The sequence below is a fragment of the Bombus huntii genome, chromosome 2 (assembly GCF_024542735.1).
Source record: "Bombus huntii isolate Logan2020A chromosome 2, iyBomHunt1.1, whole genome shotgun sequence".
Classification (NCBI taxonomy): Eukaryota; Metazoa; Arthropoda; class Insecta; order Hymenoptera; family Apidae; genus Bombus; species Bombus huntii.
Genome location: NC_066239.1, coordinates 15,955,616 through 15,968,989, shown reverse-complemented (window position 1 = coordinate 15,968,989; position 13,374 = coordinate 15,955,616). Strand labels below are relative to the sequence as shown.

The 13,374-nt window shown below is 34.7% G+C and overlaps 2 protein-coding genes across 22 annotated transcripts in view; one reads left to right on the top strand and one right to left on the bottom strand.

Moving 5' to 3' along the window:
* LOC126878131 (heterogeneous nuclear ribonucleoprotein M-like) overlaps positions 1–13,374 on the bottom strand; it is a 206,601-nt gene that overhangs the window by 102,861 nt on the left and 90,366 nt on the right. For 9 of the 18 annotated variants that reach the window (XM_050640647.1, XM_050640637.1, XM_050640639.1 and 6 more), the window contains 4 exons: positions 13,123–13,296; positions 12,646–12,938; positions 12,433–12,568; positions 12,010–12,316 (listed from right to left, as the gene is read on the bottom strand). In XM_050640647.1, coding sequence (XP_050496604.1) covers positions 12,261–12,316; positions 12,433–12,568; positions 12,646–12,938; positions 13,123–13,296 — 659 coding nt within the window. In that variant the 3' untranslated portion in view covers positions 12,010–12,260. Of the gene's footprint in view, positions 1–11,014; positions 11,359–11,695; positions 12,317–12,432; positions 12,569–12,645; positions 12,939–13,122; positions 13,297–13,374 lie in introns of those variants that run through there. The other 9 variants (XR_007695567.1, XR_007695566.1, XR_007695565.1 and 6 more) reach the window with 6 other exon arrangements.
* LOC126878145 (lachesin-like) overlaps positions 1–13,374 on the top strand; it is a 483,910-nt gene that overhangs the window by 406,133 nt on the left and 64,403 nt on the right. The gene's annotated exons all lie outside the window — the stretch shown is intronic.

Sequence of the window (13,374 nt, the reverse complement as noted above, 5' to 3'; positions counted from 1 at the left end):
CACGTCCTTCAAATAGCAACGATATGAAATTTCGCGTGGAAAATACTTTACGCTTTATCATGATAAACGAAATTAATCAAGATAAAGAACAATTATATTGAAATATTTGCACGCCGAGTGAAGGTGGAGCGGTAAAAATGGGCAATGAGCCACGGGGAGCCAATTGTGACAAAGGCATCGTTTTGTCCATGCAATTTACAATCATCTCTGTGTACTCTGTACGGTAAACGTAAAATATTTTATGAATCTTTATAAATATATATTAATATTACGCTTTATTTGGTCTTCTAGTTCGCTAGCGCGCTTGTTATGTATAACAAGATTGCCAATTCACCGACAAATTAAAATTCAACAATTTCACGATTCGTTGGATATTTATCGATGTTAAGAAGACTGCTATCAAATTCAACGATGGTTGGGAGAACGTTTTGCTCATAATATATGGGAATAAATATCCTTTTTAGTTTTTGAGAGTCACTGACACAGTACACGTTCGCCGGTAGAGCACAATGAATGCATGAAAATGCAAGAATGTAATTATACTGAAGTGGGTCAAACAGTAATCTTACTTTACAGGAGCAACAACGAAAGTCTGTGTTCTCCATACGCCATTCGCCTGTCGCTGTGAAAAAGAATGGTTCGTTGAAAGTAGCCCCCATTATGATATTAACATACTTAAGCGCCATTGGTTTCTTTCAGCACCATCATTCTTGTTCTATGTATTTTTTCACAAGTGTATTCTAAAGAAATAAATTGCTTTGTTTACGGTCAAATATTTATATCACCACTGAAGTCTGATATTCATTTATATATCTGTTGTTCTTACAAGATAACGCAAGATTTCATATTGCAAAATGTACCACCTCTGAGAAAATTTGTGCTTTATAATGGGAAACACTACTTCATTTTTCATACTGTTCTGACATTTCTCTCGGTGATTATCATTTTTTCCTGGCGCGATAATATCATATACGATTAACAATAGAGCAGAGGTTCAAGCGGAAATTAGTAATTTTTTTGTATCTAGGGTTAGAACACATTGTAGAAGCGGAATTTACAAATTTGATTCTCGTCGAAAAAGAATTATAAATTGCGAGGACAATTATTTTAATTTATTTAAACTTGTTGTAAAAAAAATAGCTATACGTGCAGAAATTATTATTCTCAGAGACTGCACGAATTCTTTTGGTCACCTATCTAGTAACGAATTTCTTGACTGACTCTTGTCAACGCACAGTCTAAACTCCTGAGCAAACATGAAATTCGGGCAGTAAATTCCTTCCATGACGTAAGCACCCACTAAGAAGAGATTTTTTTAAATTCAAGTCCTAAGGGTATGGAAAGGGGTAAAACGTGTGTTACGGACTCTTCCAATATCTCCAATGCCGGATGAGACTCCGACTTGGGTTCAGCTTAGAAACGTTATCCATACAAATGCATAGAAACGTAATTCAGGCTTATGCCCCTGCTCAGCTTACAAAGGGGTGAATTTAGATCCGAACGAAAATTATAAAACTGTATCTTTTGAGTTGCAGCGTTCCTTTTTGACACATAAGTGTCCTTTTAAAATCTTTTAAGATCCAACAGCTTTAAAGATATTGCATCCTTAAAGGAGTAAAACGGAGATAAAAGAGAGAAGAGGTATTTTTTACTCGATAGAGTACGTTTCTCTGGTGGTGTCTTAACAGCTCTTGGAAAGCTATTCTACGATATATACGAAAGCTTTCCCTATTTCTGAAACAAATACTACATTTCAAATTTTACTTCATCGTTCTTCTGCACGAACACGCTCTGCTTTATTCAAGCTACATGTACGTTTCCTTTATAAATTTTCATGTATTTTCGCGAACATCTATGCGAAGCACATCTACTGTTGTAATTATACCGCGAAACCAATTTATGGAACGCAAAAAACAATTTATAGGACAAAAAATGGTATATATCCAGAAAATATTTCATAGAAAAATAATTCGTCGAAATAAAAATTAATTTAGAACAATATTGAAGAGTATTGAAACTAATTTCGAACTTCTTTGGCGACTGTTAATTTGACGCGCGATAAATTCAATAATTAATAGAATTACTATCAATGGTTATATCAGATTCCAATACAAGTATGATTATACCAACTACGACTACAGGTGAATATTAATTGTACCAGATATACCGTTACCATTAGATAGCAATAACCGTAAATCATTAGTATATTGGATACAGCATCTAATTGTACCTATACATAGAACAGAAATTCTAAAGTACCTACTTGATCACAAAAGCTTTAGTGTATTGATAACAACCATCTGAATATAATTTCAACTAAATTATCTATTTTGTACTATAATCAAATCTCATACAATTATCATTTTACAATACACATCTTATCGATCGTAAGCGAAGAAATAATATTAAATAGGCTTAGTATTGGCCACAGTAGTTTTCACATCTAATTTCTAAATTAACAACTTGTGACACCTATAATTGTTAAATTATCGTTATACACGTCCTTTTCGATTACTTCAAGTATATTTAGATTTCAGATCTAACGAACCTTTAAATATAAAATCTTAGCGATAGAAAACAAATTTCCAAAGTCTCCTATTTCCTGACATGTACGATGCAATTATATAACAAAGAATACTTTGTTATATAAACTATTCTTCCTTCGTTAGAAAACCTTCCTTTCATATCTGCCTATTTAAAAGATTTAATAAATGAAAGGAAAGGAAAATCGACAAATTACATGATGCAAGTATCGTGCATTAAAATGCGTGTTTCCAGACCGAAGAAATTAATGCTGCGAGCATTTATAGCTTAGGAGGGAAAAACGATGGAAATTATTATTACTTAACGCGAAGTGCGATCAGGTATAAATAAGTAACAAAAGCTGCTTTGCATACGGTAACGAAAGCGCGCACGGGATTAGCCGGATGATTTTTTAATAGTTGTATAGCGCAACCGTGTGTTCGGATACATGGTACCCAATGTAGATCATAATTCTGTGACGCAAATACGACTCTCCGTTGTTGTCCAGAATGTATCTTCATGAATATTAAAATAACTGCTAACTTTTAAAAAAGCTTAAGCGTAACGCGCGAAGTACCATAGGATTAAGTTCTCTGTTTCGTTGTCTCTCTTTCTTTCTCTCTCTGTCTCTCACTCACTCACTTACTCTCTCCCTCTGTATCTCACAGTTGACCGTCAAATAGAACGAGGTGAACTTTTTTAATCATTCCATATAAAATGTACTTTCAGGGAGCATCGTTACAGGAAATAAGAAAAGAGTTGAAATGCTCGTCTTATAGTTGGTGGAAGAAAACTTGAAGAAAGTGGAATAGAGAAGTGCGGTACGTGCCAATTAATCGATAAACTCTACAGAGACGTGACGGAATTATTATAGTGCACATCTGTCCTTGTCAGTATGTTCTAGAGGTGTTATAGTTGTCAATGGTGGTACACATAGTTAGATTACGTAGGTAAACGTAATATATGTTATACAAGGCGCAAACTAATATTGCTTGTCAGCAGACATTTTCCAAGAGTCTGTCAACGAAAACTTAACTTAAAGCGATAATTACTTAACTTAACGAAAAGCGATAATTCTAATAGGTTGCAGTGGCTTTTGCCACAGTACATCAAGTTAGTTATTGTTAGGCACGATATTTTAAACAAGCAAGATATTTTGAAAAATGATTTCTTTCACAGACCCATTCATCTGATTAGCCTTTTTAATCCGATGTTATATTGTGTACTAATTCGTTCGCATTTCTTTAAAAGAGTGCCAAAACATTTCGTATAACATATATTTTATTTATATTGTTTCATTATATTTTACAAATGGAATAAATAACCTATTTATTTATCCTTATCGTTTGACATTTCTTCTCCTTTCAAATAACGAAACATTCCGAAATGTATATCTTTATATTCTTGAAATATGTAATATCCTTCGTAAAAAGATTATCAAATATTAACCAGTTAACTGCGTTTGACGAGTATACACGTTAAACAAATCATTACTTCGATGCGTTTGATCTGTACACTCGTCGTCGCTTGTATTCATTTACGCACTTCATGACATAGCTTCATAAGAGATTTATAAAACTAAATTCCTCAGTCAATCGGTTAGAAAGATTCATATTTAATATTAATGTTAAATACACGTTGTAAATCTGAGATTTCTGCTGTGTCAAAAAGAAAAGTCTAAAATATCCATAATGTCCGGTTTCCCTGCATTACTGTCATTAAATGATGCAATTATAAACAATATTTGTCCATATTACTTGTATGTTGTCCGATGCATTCAACACAAATGTGTTTTTATGATATTCCACAAAATGTAACACTGAAGGGACTTATTCCGCAACGTAATAATTTAATTTTAGTCAGTTCACTGTTCATATACGTAATTATTGATTTGTAGATTCGATTAAACAATAATTGATATTTTGATAGCTAATTAAATGTAACTGACAAAGACGGAAATAAACCCGAAATTCACAACCAATATTCATAGTTAATCTCTGTCAATTAATTTTGCAATAATCTAGAATTTCACAATTTCAATAATTCAGATTTTTATTCACAGCAATGAATTATATGAAAATCGAAACATAATCTTGATTGATATTATGTGTATGAAAGCAATTCACATGTTTGTGATGTACATAGACTGCGTATGCTTTTAAGTAGCAGCTTTCATCTTTGTAAACACCGTAATAAGAAGCGACGGGTGGTGTAGCAATTTTATCACCCATCATTTTTAATATCCTTGCCACAGATTACACAGTGAAGACCTAATGAACACTATGTTGAAGTAATTAAAGATTTCGTACGTCTAATGGCGAGCATGAAACAAGCTAATCTGAGAGCGAGCGAATCACGAAAACCTTGACAGATCAAAAATCGCTTTATTCTCAGCAACGTTATAAACCAGGGTTTCCTAAAACCTGTATTCCACCTTCATGCATAATTCTTCCTCCATTAAACTTCGAGTTCTGAAAGATCCATTAAAATTGTAAATTCATATATCATAGGCAAAACACGATAAAAGGAATCGAAAAGAAATCCTAATACGTACGTACAGTAATTTTTATTTTACAAAGCAATACGCAAATGAATTCTCCTGTTGTATGAAAGAATGACACGTGTTGTTCCTTATTCGAGTCCATCTGTTCGATACCAATTTAACAACTAATTAATTTGGAATATTAAAAAAAAAGCATAGTCCATTGTCTTTTTAGTTTATTAACAACAACAGGCAGACAAGTGGTAACCTGGTAGATGGTACGCGTAATCCAAAACGTTAAACATTCGCAGGATTTAATCGATCCTACTTGGAAGTATTTGATAGAAAGCATTGTATCCGACGAGGATTCCGGTTATTCCGCTGGAGCAGTATCGTAGACGTCAAAGGAGTGGCGCGTGACTTGGTTGAGAAAGAAGCAAAAGGTCGATGCAATCGCTCTTGAGTCACGGAGGGCACAACCGGAAACGGGATGGAATCCCGAGTAATCCGGCGGGGTTTACCTCTGTCCTCGTGTATGTTCGCCGTTTTACTCACCGGAAATACAAGAAAAAAGGGGGAAGGGACGCAGGAAGCGACCTGAAAGAACGTTACTACCCCTTTTAAACTCGCCTAGTTTTCGGGCGAGCTTAAGTGAGAAGTCATGTAAGAAGTACCGTGGTAAGGCTGCCGTTAAAAATTACACGGAAACCTCGGCGGTAGGTAGAGCAGACAGCTCGAACTTTTCAATCCTGACGTAACCACATTTTCATTCTTAGACTATGAAGTGATATGTTGAAACGTGGTATGTTGAAGCAAAAATGATTCTTGAATTTACTTGCTTCTATTTCCTTCTCTGCGGTAGTGAAATTCTTTCGAATTAGTTTTGTCTAAATATTAGAATGCAAAAGTTTGAATTTTCTATTTTTGAATAAAATTTATAAAAAGAAATTTCTTTGTGATATTGTATAACATATAGATAATATATATAACAAATTTGAAGAAACCTTTTAAAGAACTAGACAAAACAAACATTTAGTCTTTATTAAAATAAATATTGAGCCAATCTTCTCTATACATAAAAACATGAACAAAAATGCTTTAACAATGAAGGAGCACCAGTGAAAGTTTCCTTTTTAATTTTTCTTTACGCAAGTCTACTGCTGTATCCTAGGTATCCTAAGTAACAATGACAATCTCGCGTGCTCGCAAGTTCGTAACTCGTAAAGCATAGAAAATGAGCATCTCGGCCAGAACGAACCGCTCATTCAGCTTTTATTATACCCCATGGACCAGGCGGCGAAAATGTCTTTTTCTAATCTACACAATGTTAGAAATTCTCGTAAACATCGTCGCACATAGTCGAACAATGGAATCGTTTATATTCACGAAAATGAAAAATCATTGCACGATGAAAAATTATTTACAGTTATAAATATAATTGCAGTTTCGCGTGCGCAACAGTGCAAATGTTCGATGACTTACGAAAGAAGCATTATTATTTCATAATATTTTATCTCAAAATCAGTATGAATTTGTCATTATAAAAAACGAAATACCAAAAGTTACACAGGGATTGACTAAAGAATTATTATGTAAAATTTTTCTATAATACTTAAAAATATATGGAAGATTAAAATTATTGGAAACCTGAAGTAGCAGTGACACTCTGTAACCGAGTGCATGAGGAAACAATCACGAAAAAGCGTACACGATTTGGAAAGCAGTTGAAATTTGCTAAATGAGGCAGAAAGTCCACCGAACCCAATTACATTAAAGCAGTTTCGAAGCCCGTCGAATTTCACAGGAACTCATCCACACTCTGCAGATCCTCCAGAAGTAGCCACAAATTTAGCAGACCATGGCGGATTCTCGATTCGATAGGGAATTGACCGAATTTTACAAGATGCCATGAAATTTACTGAACTCAGCAAAACCGGCTAACATTGCAAGTGGAAGAAACCTATTAGCCATCAAGAAAATTATGAAACTGCTGACAGATTTTGAAAACATTAAAGGAAAACTGGAACACAAATATTACCTCTAAAATTAATTATAGCGAGATTGTAATAAACCCATAGGATTTCTAAGAATAATAGTATGATTTCATTAGATTCAAAGTTGTTGACAGTCTTTAGCTACTTTGATAAATTCCGAAACAAAGAAATTTTCTGCTTTGATCGAATGACATTTAAGTTTCCAATTCTTAAAGGTTATTTCAGAAACATAATTAACATTAGACGAAGTAAACATGGAGTTTAATGGAAAGTTATAAGTCTCAATAATATTCTGTTATAACATATCCGATTAAATTTATGGAAATTTTGACGACTCTGGCGGAATTCCGACGAATTTGATCAAAGTCTAAGAAATCTGTCACGATGTAATAAAAATTCAATAAATCCTATGAGGTTCGCTAGATCGCTAGATCTTCATCGCAATCTGAATTCTGCACGATTTAACATATGGTCTTTCAATTCCAGGAATCTAAAACTTATGCATTATCCTATATTCGATGTTGCGATGTTGTAGTAGAGTGAGAATAGGTCTGATTTAACTCATCATAACATAAAGAAGAATATAATTAAACAGTAAGCTATCCACTGTTAAAAATGTACATACATTTTTTCTTATAAAACTGCGACTTCTGACATGAAAAATGTGAGTTAATATATACGGAGTTTGTTTTAAATTTAAAGTTCCAGGAACGTAATAATTATTCAGTAGACATAATATGCAAATAAGTAAAGTTCAAGTTTTCTAATTACTCCAACTTTCAGAGTTATTCTGATACGAAGCTCAAAACTTTCGATGAGCATATTTTCGGATGTTTTAACTTCTGACACACTCCGCTGAGCCAATTTTATGCAGTGTTTTATGCGCATTCATTAATTAAAAAAGATCTCGTATGCTACGCGTATTTCACGAGTGACATTGTACTGACACCAATATCCTCTATACATTGTAGTAATTTTACATTTGTAGTAAAAATCTTGGGAAAACTGAGAAGCCCCTTCACTGTGACACGAAATCTCTGTTATCTAAATTGATATCGAAGAATGTAGGTATCAGCTAAAAGTGGAATGATTTGGTGTAAGTTATATTATTATTTTACATCAAATTATGTCAAACCATTCAGCTCTGATATGTAATTTTCTTGTAGAAAATATGATGTTACGGTTTAGAGCATGTATGAAGATGAAATTGTTCTTTAAGTAGAACCGTATTGGCTGCTTTGCATCGATCATGTCACGACTCAGAAAATGTAAATATCAGAGGGGAGGTTTTTTGAAATATACAAAGAAATCTTCGCGAGTCACGATGTTGCAAGGCTGACTTAGCACAATATGTGTATGTGTATATACAATGTGTGTATTCAAGAAAATAGTATCTACAATTTTCCACTTGTAGCGTCCCAGAAGATGAGGCAGCGTTGTAAAAACTAAGGCCAAATTGACAGCGGCGTAAGTAATTTTGCTTCCGACATAAAACTGATGGAATTATAAATATATTTGACATGATAAAAGTAAGAACATAATGTAAGTCTTCCATTGGATAAAAGCAAATTTGAAATGTTTAGTTGCGCGCCAGTATCGTCGTCAAGTAGCGATATATATTTTTCATATATTCATCAATACGTATCTTATCATTCCCGGCAATGAAATATTATGCTACTTATACCATAAAAAAACCGTTAATTTGGAAACGTCTTTATATTATACCCATCACATAAATACAATTCGCCACAATTTATGATACTGTTCTGGAGCTTAATGTCTATATTTACGTAGCTATTCAGCAAGTTCCTCTGCTCGTTTATCGCATCGTCAATATTATTCTGTTTATTCTTGGCGGCGACGACGCGCCGGTCGGTCGCGTGCAGCTTAAAACTTTCCGACAAGCAACTAAGTCGAAGAATCACGGGTTAATTCGAGTGCCGCGACTTCTCGGGACGCGAGACAAGGAGGTCAATAGAAGTACAAAAAGCGGGACGAGAGGCGTCGGAATAGAGACAGATGGTCAAGAGATAAGCAGAACGAAGGGGAAATAGGGGGTGGCAGGAAGGGAAAAGAAACTATGTTTCTTGACGAAAGTTCGCCGGGTATCCTAGCATGGAAGAAACGGTGGAAGGCAAGATACGCAAGAAAAACGTAGAAATGAGAGAAAGGGAGGGCAAATAAATTTATGGGGAAAGTTAAAAGCATTGGAAGCTCGGTGGTGCACCGTGTTGTCGTAGGTGCATTTATTTTTCATTTTTCTTTCTGTCATTCCTGGTTCCCGAACTCCTTCTCTATATCGTCGCGCGGCCGTGCGCTCGTCCCGAAACCCTCTTTTTTTCTATCTTTTCGCCAACGTAAATTGGGTTACGCCGTGCACGATGCGACATCAGAAAGTAGTTCGTCGCGTCATGTCGTGGCTAATTAACTCTATCCTATCACCCTCTGCTCCCTGGTCTCTGCCATTTCTTTTCTATCTGCTCGATTTATTCCGTGAAACGAGATATTGTACGTAAGCCCACCTGCGGCGGATTAACGCTGCGTCTGGGTGTGGAACGGGCTGTGAGTCGGTAAAGGGAAATTATGATACTTCTAGATTGCATGTAGTAAATCTTAGAAGTTAACTAGGCAATGGAGGGAACGTTGTTTATATTTTTATTAATTTTGATGATACCGAAGCAGCAGAGATAAGTGACTTTTCTAACTTTAAACGATTAGAACAGTAATTCTCAAACAATGATACATATGACATCACTGATGTATACGTGAATAATTTGTACTATATATACATCATTATTCATAAATCTCGGGTCACTTAATACACAATAGGTACATGGATTTTATAATCACAAAATAAAGTTGATATTTATTAAGCGGCTGTACCATAAGAAAAAGTAAATTATACCATCGTTTAAAGGTCTTATTATAGGCATATTTTATTAAAACTTGTGTTTAAAATTAATAAGTGCCCTGTGAACTATATACGAGAGTGTACCTACCATTACTACTTACTATTAATATTAACATACATCCCGTATCTATGTTCAGCGATTTCGTTCATTGCTTATTCTCCACATGAATAAATCAACTTAAATCAACTACTTTGAAAAGCTCATAACGTGAACGTACGTGGAACATTGCCCTTGTCTCGTATTTCACTCATAGTTCTATTAGCAATTAGCAATCCAACTAGAGTGATCCCTGTCGTGCTGTCATAACCCTATCTCGGACATGACCGGGTCTCTAGTTAAATTCCCCTAATATCTCGGGTTCCAACGTCGAGGAACTAGATTATAATCAAGCAATGCTGGTGTATGGATAATCGATCGATTTCAATGATAATCCGGCAATGAAACAGATTTCAAAATGATTTACGTGATTGTATTCACGAAATGTCACGTGCCGAATATCCTCCAGAGTTACAGGAAGTTCGTTCATTTCGTAACATTCTTTGCAAAACTAGATTCTATTTCTCTACTTCGTCTGTTGAATCTTTCTAGCTATGGTAATAGGGTTTTTGTAAATATTTTGTCAGGAACGTATATTTGTTAAATTTACACCATTATTCAAAATAAGAAAATAACAATAATAACTTATCCACTAACCCAATCAATGGTACTAAGATACAACTACAAGTTTATCTATCTCTCGGGTTGCATTCTGTTTTCATCGTAAACATTTCTATTTTAACGAGTAATCTTTGTTTCAATAGAGTGATATACTTTGTTTGCATAAAAACTGTCGCAACGAATGTGTCATCATATTACTTGGATATAAAAAAAGATAAGTTAAGCAATCAATGCAACGTATGTTGCTGCTCGATAGCAGTGAATATATGAACGAAATCAAACTTCTATGACTTTGTATTCTATATTTGGTATTGCTAATATTAAAATCTTCCGAATAATTGTTCAATAAAATCTCTTATCTATTTTAATGATAAGATTGTAAATTAACTTCATTTTTTAACACTCGTTAAATAGAAACGTGGGGACAGAAAATTGAAATTAGAAAATTACCACAGAATAATTATATTTTATTTACGAGTCGCATTACGTTCGAGGAATTCTTCGAAATTTTATGGTAATGCCTATAAATTCCTCGCATCTCCATTCAAAAGTATAACTGCGGCGTTTTACAACTACTCAAATACGACGATCCGCTGGGAAAGAAGTATATCACATAAAAGGGAACTTACGAGTTCTAGTAGAGTGCAGACAGCATCCATTTCGAGCATCGGACTTAAAAAGAAAGAATACGTCGATGACCTACATAGCTCGATTGATAACAGCAGTTGCTCGGCAAAGGACAGATCAAAGTTCGAATCTGGTCCGGCAATTCGAACGATTCTTTTTCCTCCTGAAACAGGATAAAGTCCGAGTGTTTTTCATTTCTCGCTATTTATATAAATAGAGGATGCTGACTGCGGTATAAAACATTCAAAATTAATGAAACGAATGGATTTACGTCAGAAGAAGCACAGAGTGTCATTTCAAAATGACACCTGTGTACGATGTAAACATCAGTCCCCACAATAGCAATGCGGATTTCCACGTTGCAGAAACATTTCTAAGAAAGAATTTAACGATGGAAGAGTAAAACTTCGTCACAACGAATTCGTTGATTTTAAATCCTAAAAGATGAAAAGGTGGCACGCAAGATGAACGTGAATGGCAATACGTGTCCATTGACCATTTTCCCTCTTTTCTAACCAGCTGAACGTGGCTCCTTCCGATCGACAGAACAATTAAGTGATACTACGCGAATTTGCATTCGTCGATCCGGTCCGGATAAGTGTATGTCGGCTTCCGTTCCCCCTTCGAAGTAACAAGATTTTACAACCACGCGAAGGGGAAGATCTGATTGAATTTATTGCTAATAGAAACGGTGGAACAGTGTATGTGTCCGATTAAAGGCAGTTTGAGGGCCCCAGTTGCTCTATAACCGTTTGCGGCTTTACGAATGTCAATCGAAGCTGGATGATTCAGTTGACTCTTTTCAACGATAATATGCAAGATATTACTTTGTGTTTATTGTGTCTAATTAAAGAAAAAAATATAAAAATTCGTTCATTTTCTAAAATGTGATAATAGAGATGTAATAAATATATGAAATAAATATAAAAATAAGTAAAGATATGTGCCTCTATAAACATTCACAATCTGATTATAGTTTAATTTATATAGTAGGAAGTGTTGATCTGGAAAGTAGTTTATCGGAATTTATGAACCAGTTGAAACATACCGAACGGTTAAAGTAAGTTAGTAGAGACAAACATCAATCGTCCTACCATCGATACGTGACCTATTCATCATAGCTATATATAAGAATTATTAAGAAAAAACTTTAAAATGATACATGCCCTTCAAAATGCGTATTCTCTTAAATAGACAAAATCGATCTATACTATTAGCATATTCTTTAAAAGGATACACACAGCACGTTTAGCATCCCATTTAGATGCGAATTGTACTATGGCCATGCCAGTTCCCCGCATTTCAACTAATTTCACCTCTCCAACGTCTTGAAATTTGTCTTTCAACGTTTGCCATGTTGTGTTAGGTGGGAGCTGTTATAATTATCTTTATGATTATAAATAAACATACACGTATTAGTTGTTGTGTACAAATTAAGGAAAGTACATACATTTCTTATAAGAATAATGTCTGACCTCGGTCGAGAATCATATGTATTCTGTTTGTTCCCACCTCTTCCTTCATCTTGATTTCTGGCAAAACCACCATCTCCACCAGGAACACGATCGCTGTCCCCTCTGTTGAATCTACCGTCAAAATTTCTGCCACCAGCGAAGTTAGAACCATCAAAAACATTGTTTCTATCGAAGCCTACATCATTGTCCATTTTAGATAAGCCTTGCCGCACAAATGAATTGTTGCCTTGTCTAGTAGAGGCTTGTAAATCAGACAAACCTTCAACTCCTACGCCGAAATTATTAAAGTTAGAAGCCAACTCATTTGTTACCGACGAATTCAGCAAAGAACTCGTGCTTGAAGAGCTGCAGCATTTGAATTTGTCAATACAAATGCTATAGGTATATAAATATGTCTTTGTCAGCTTTTCTATCTATCCTATTTTATATATTACATTTATGGTAAGACTCACCTAACTGTTCTGGCACATTATTTAAACCAGTTCTAAAAGCATCAGCAACCAACAGAAGAGCAGACATAGGACTCACAACAGGTGGATTATTTGCTTGTTCAATAGGAATGTTTCTAGCTACATCCATTAATCTATTACCACCAGCTCCAAGACCCATTCCAATTCCCTTTAACCCTATTTTGGAATTTATATCAATTTTCATTTTTATATGTTTATATAACAAAATAAAATATTTCTTAGGAAATAAGAAGG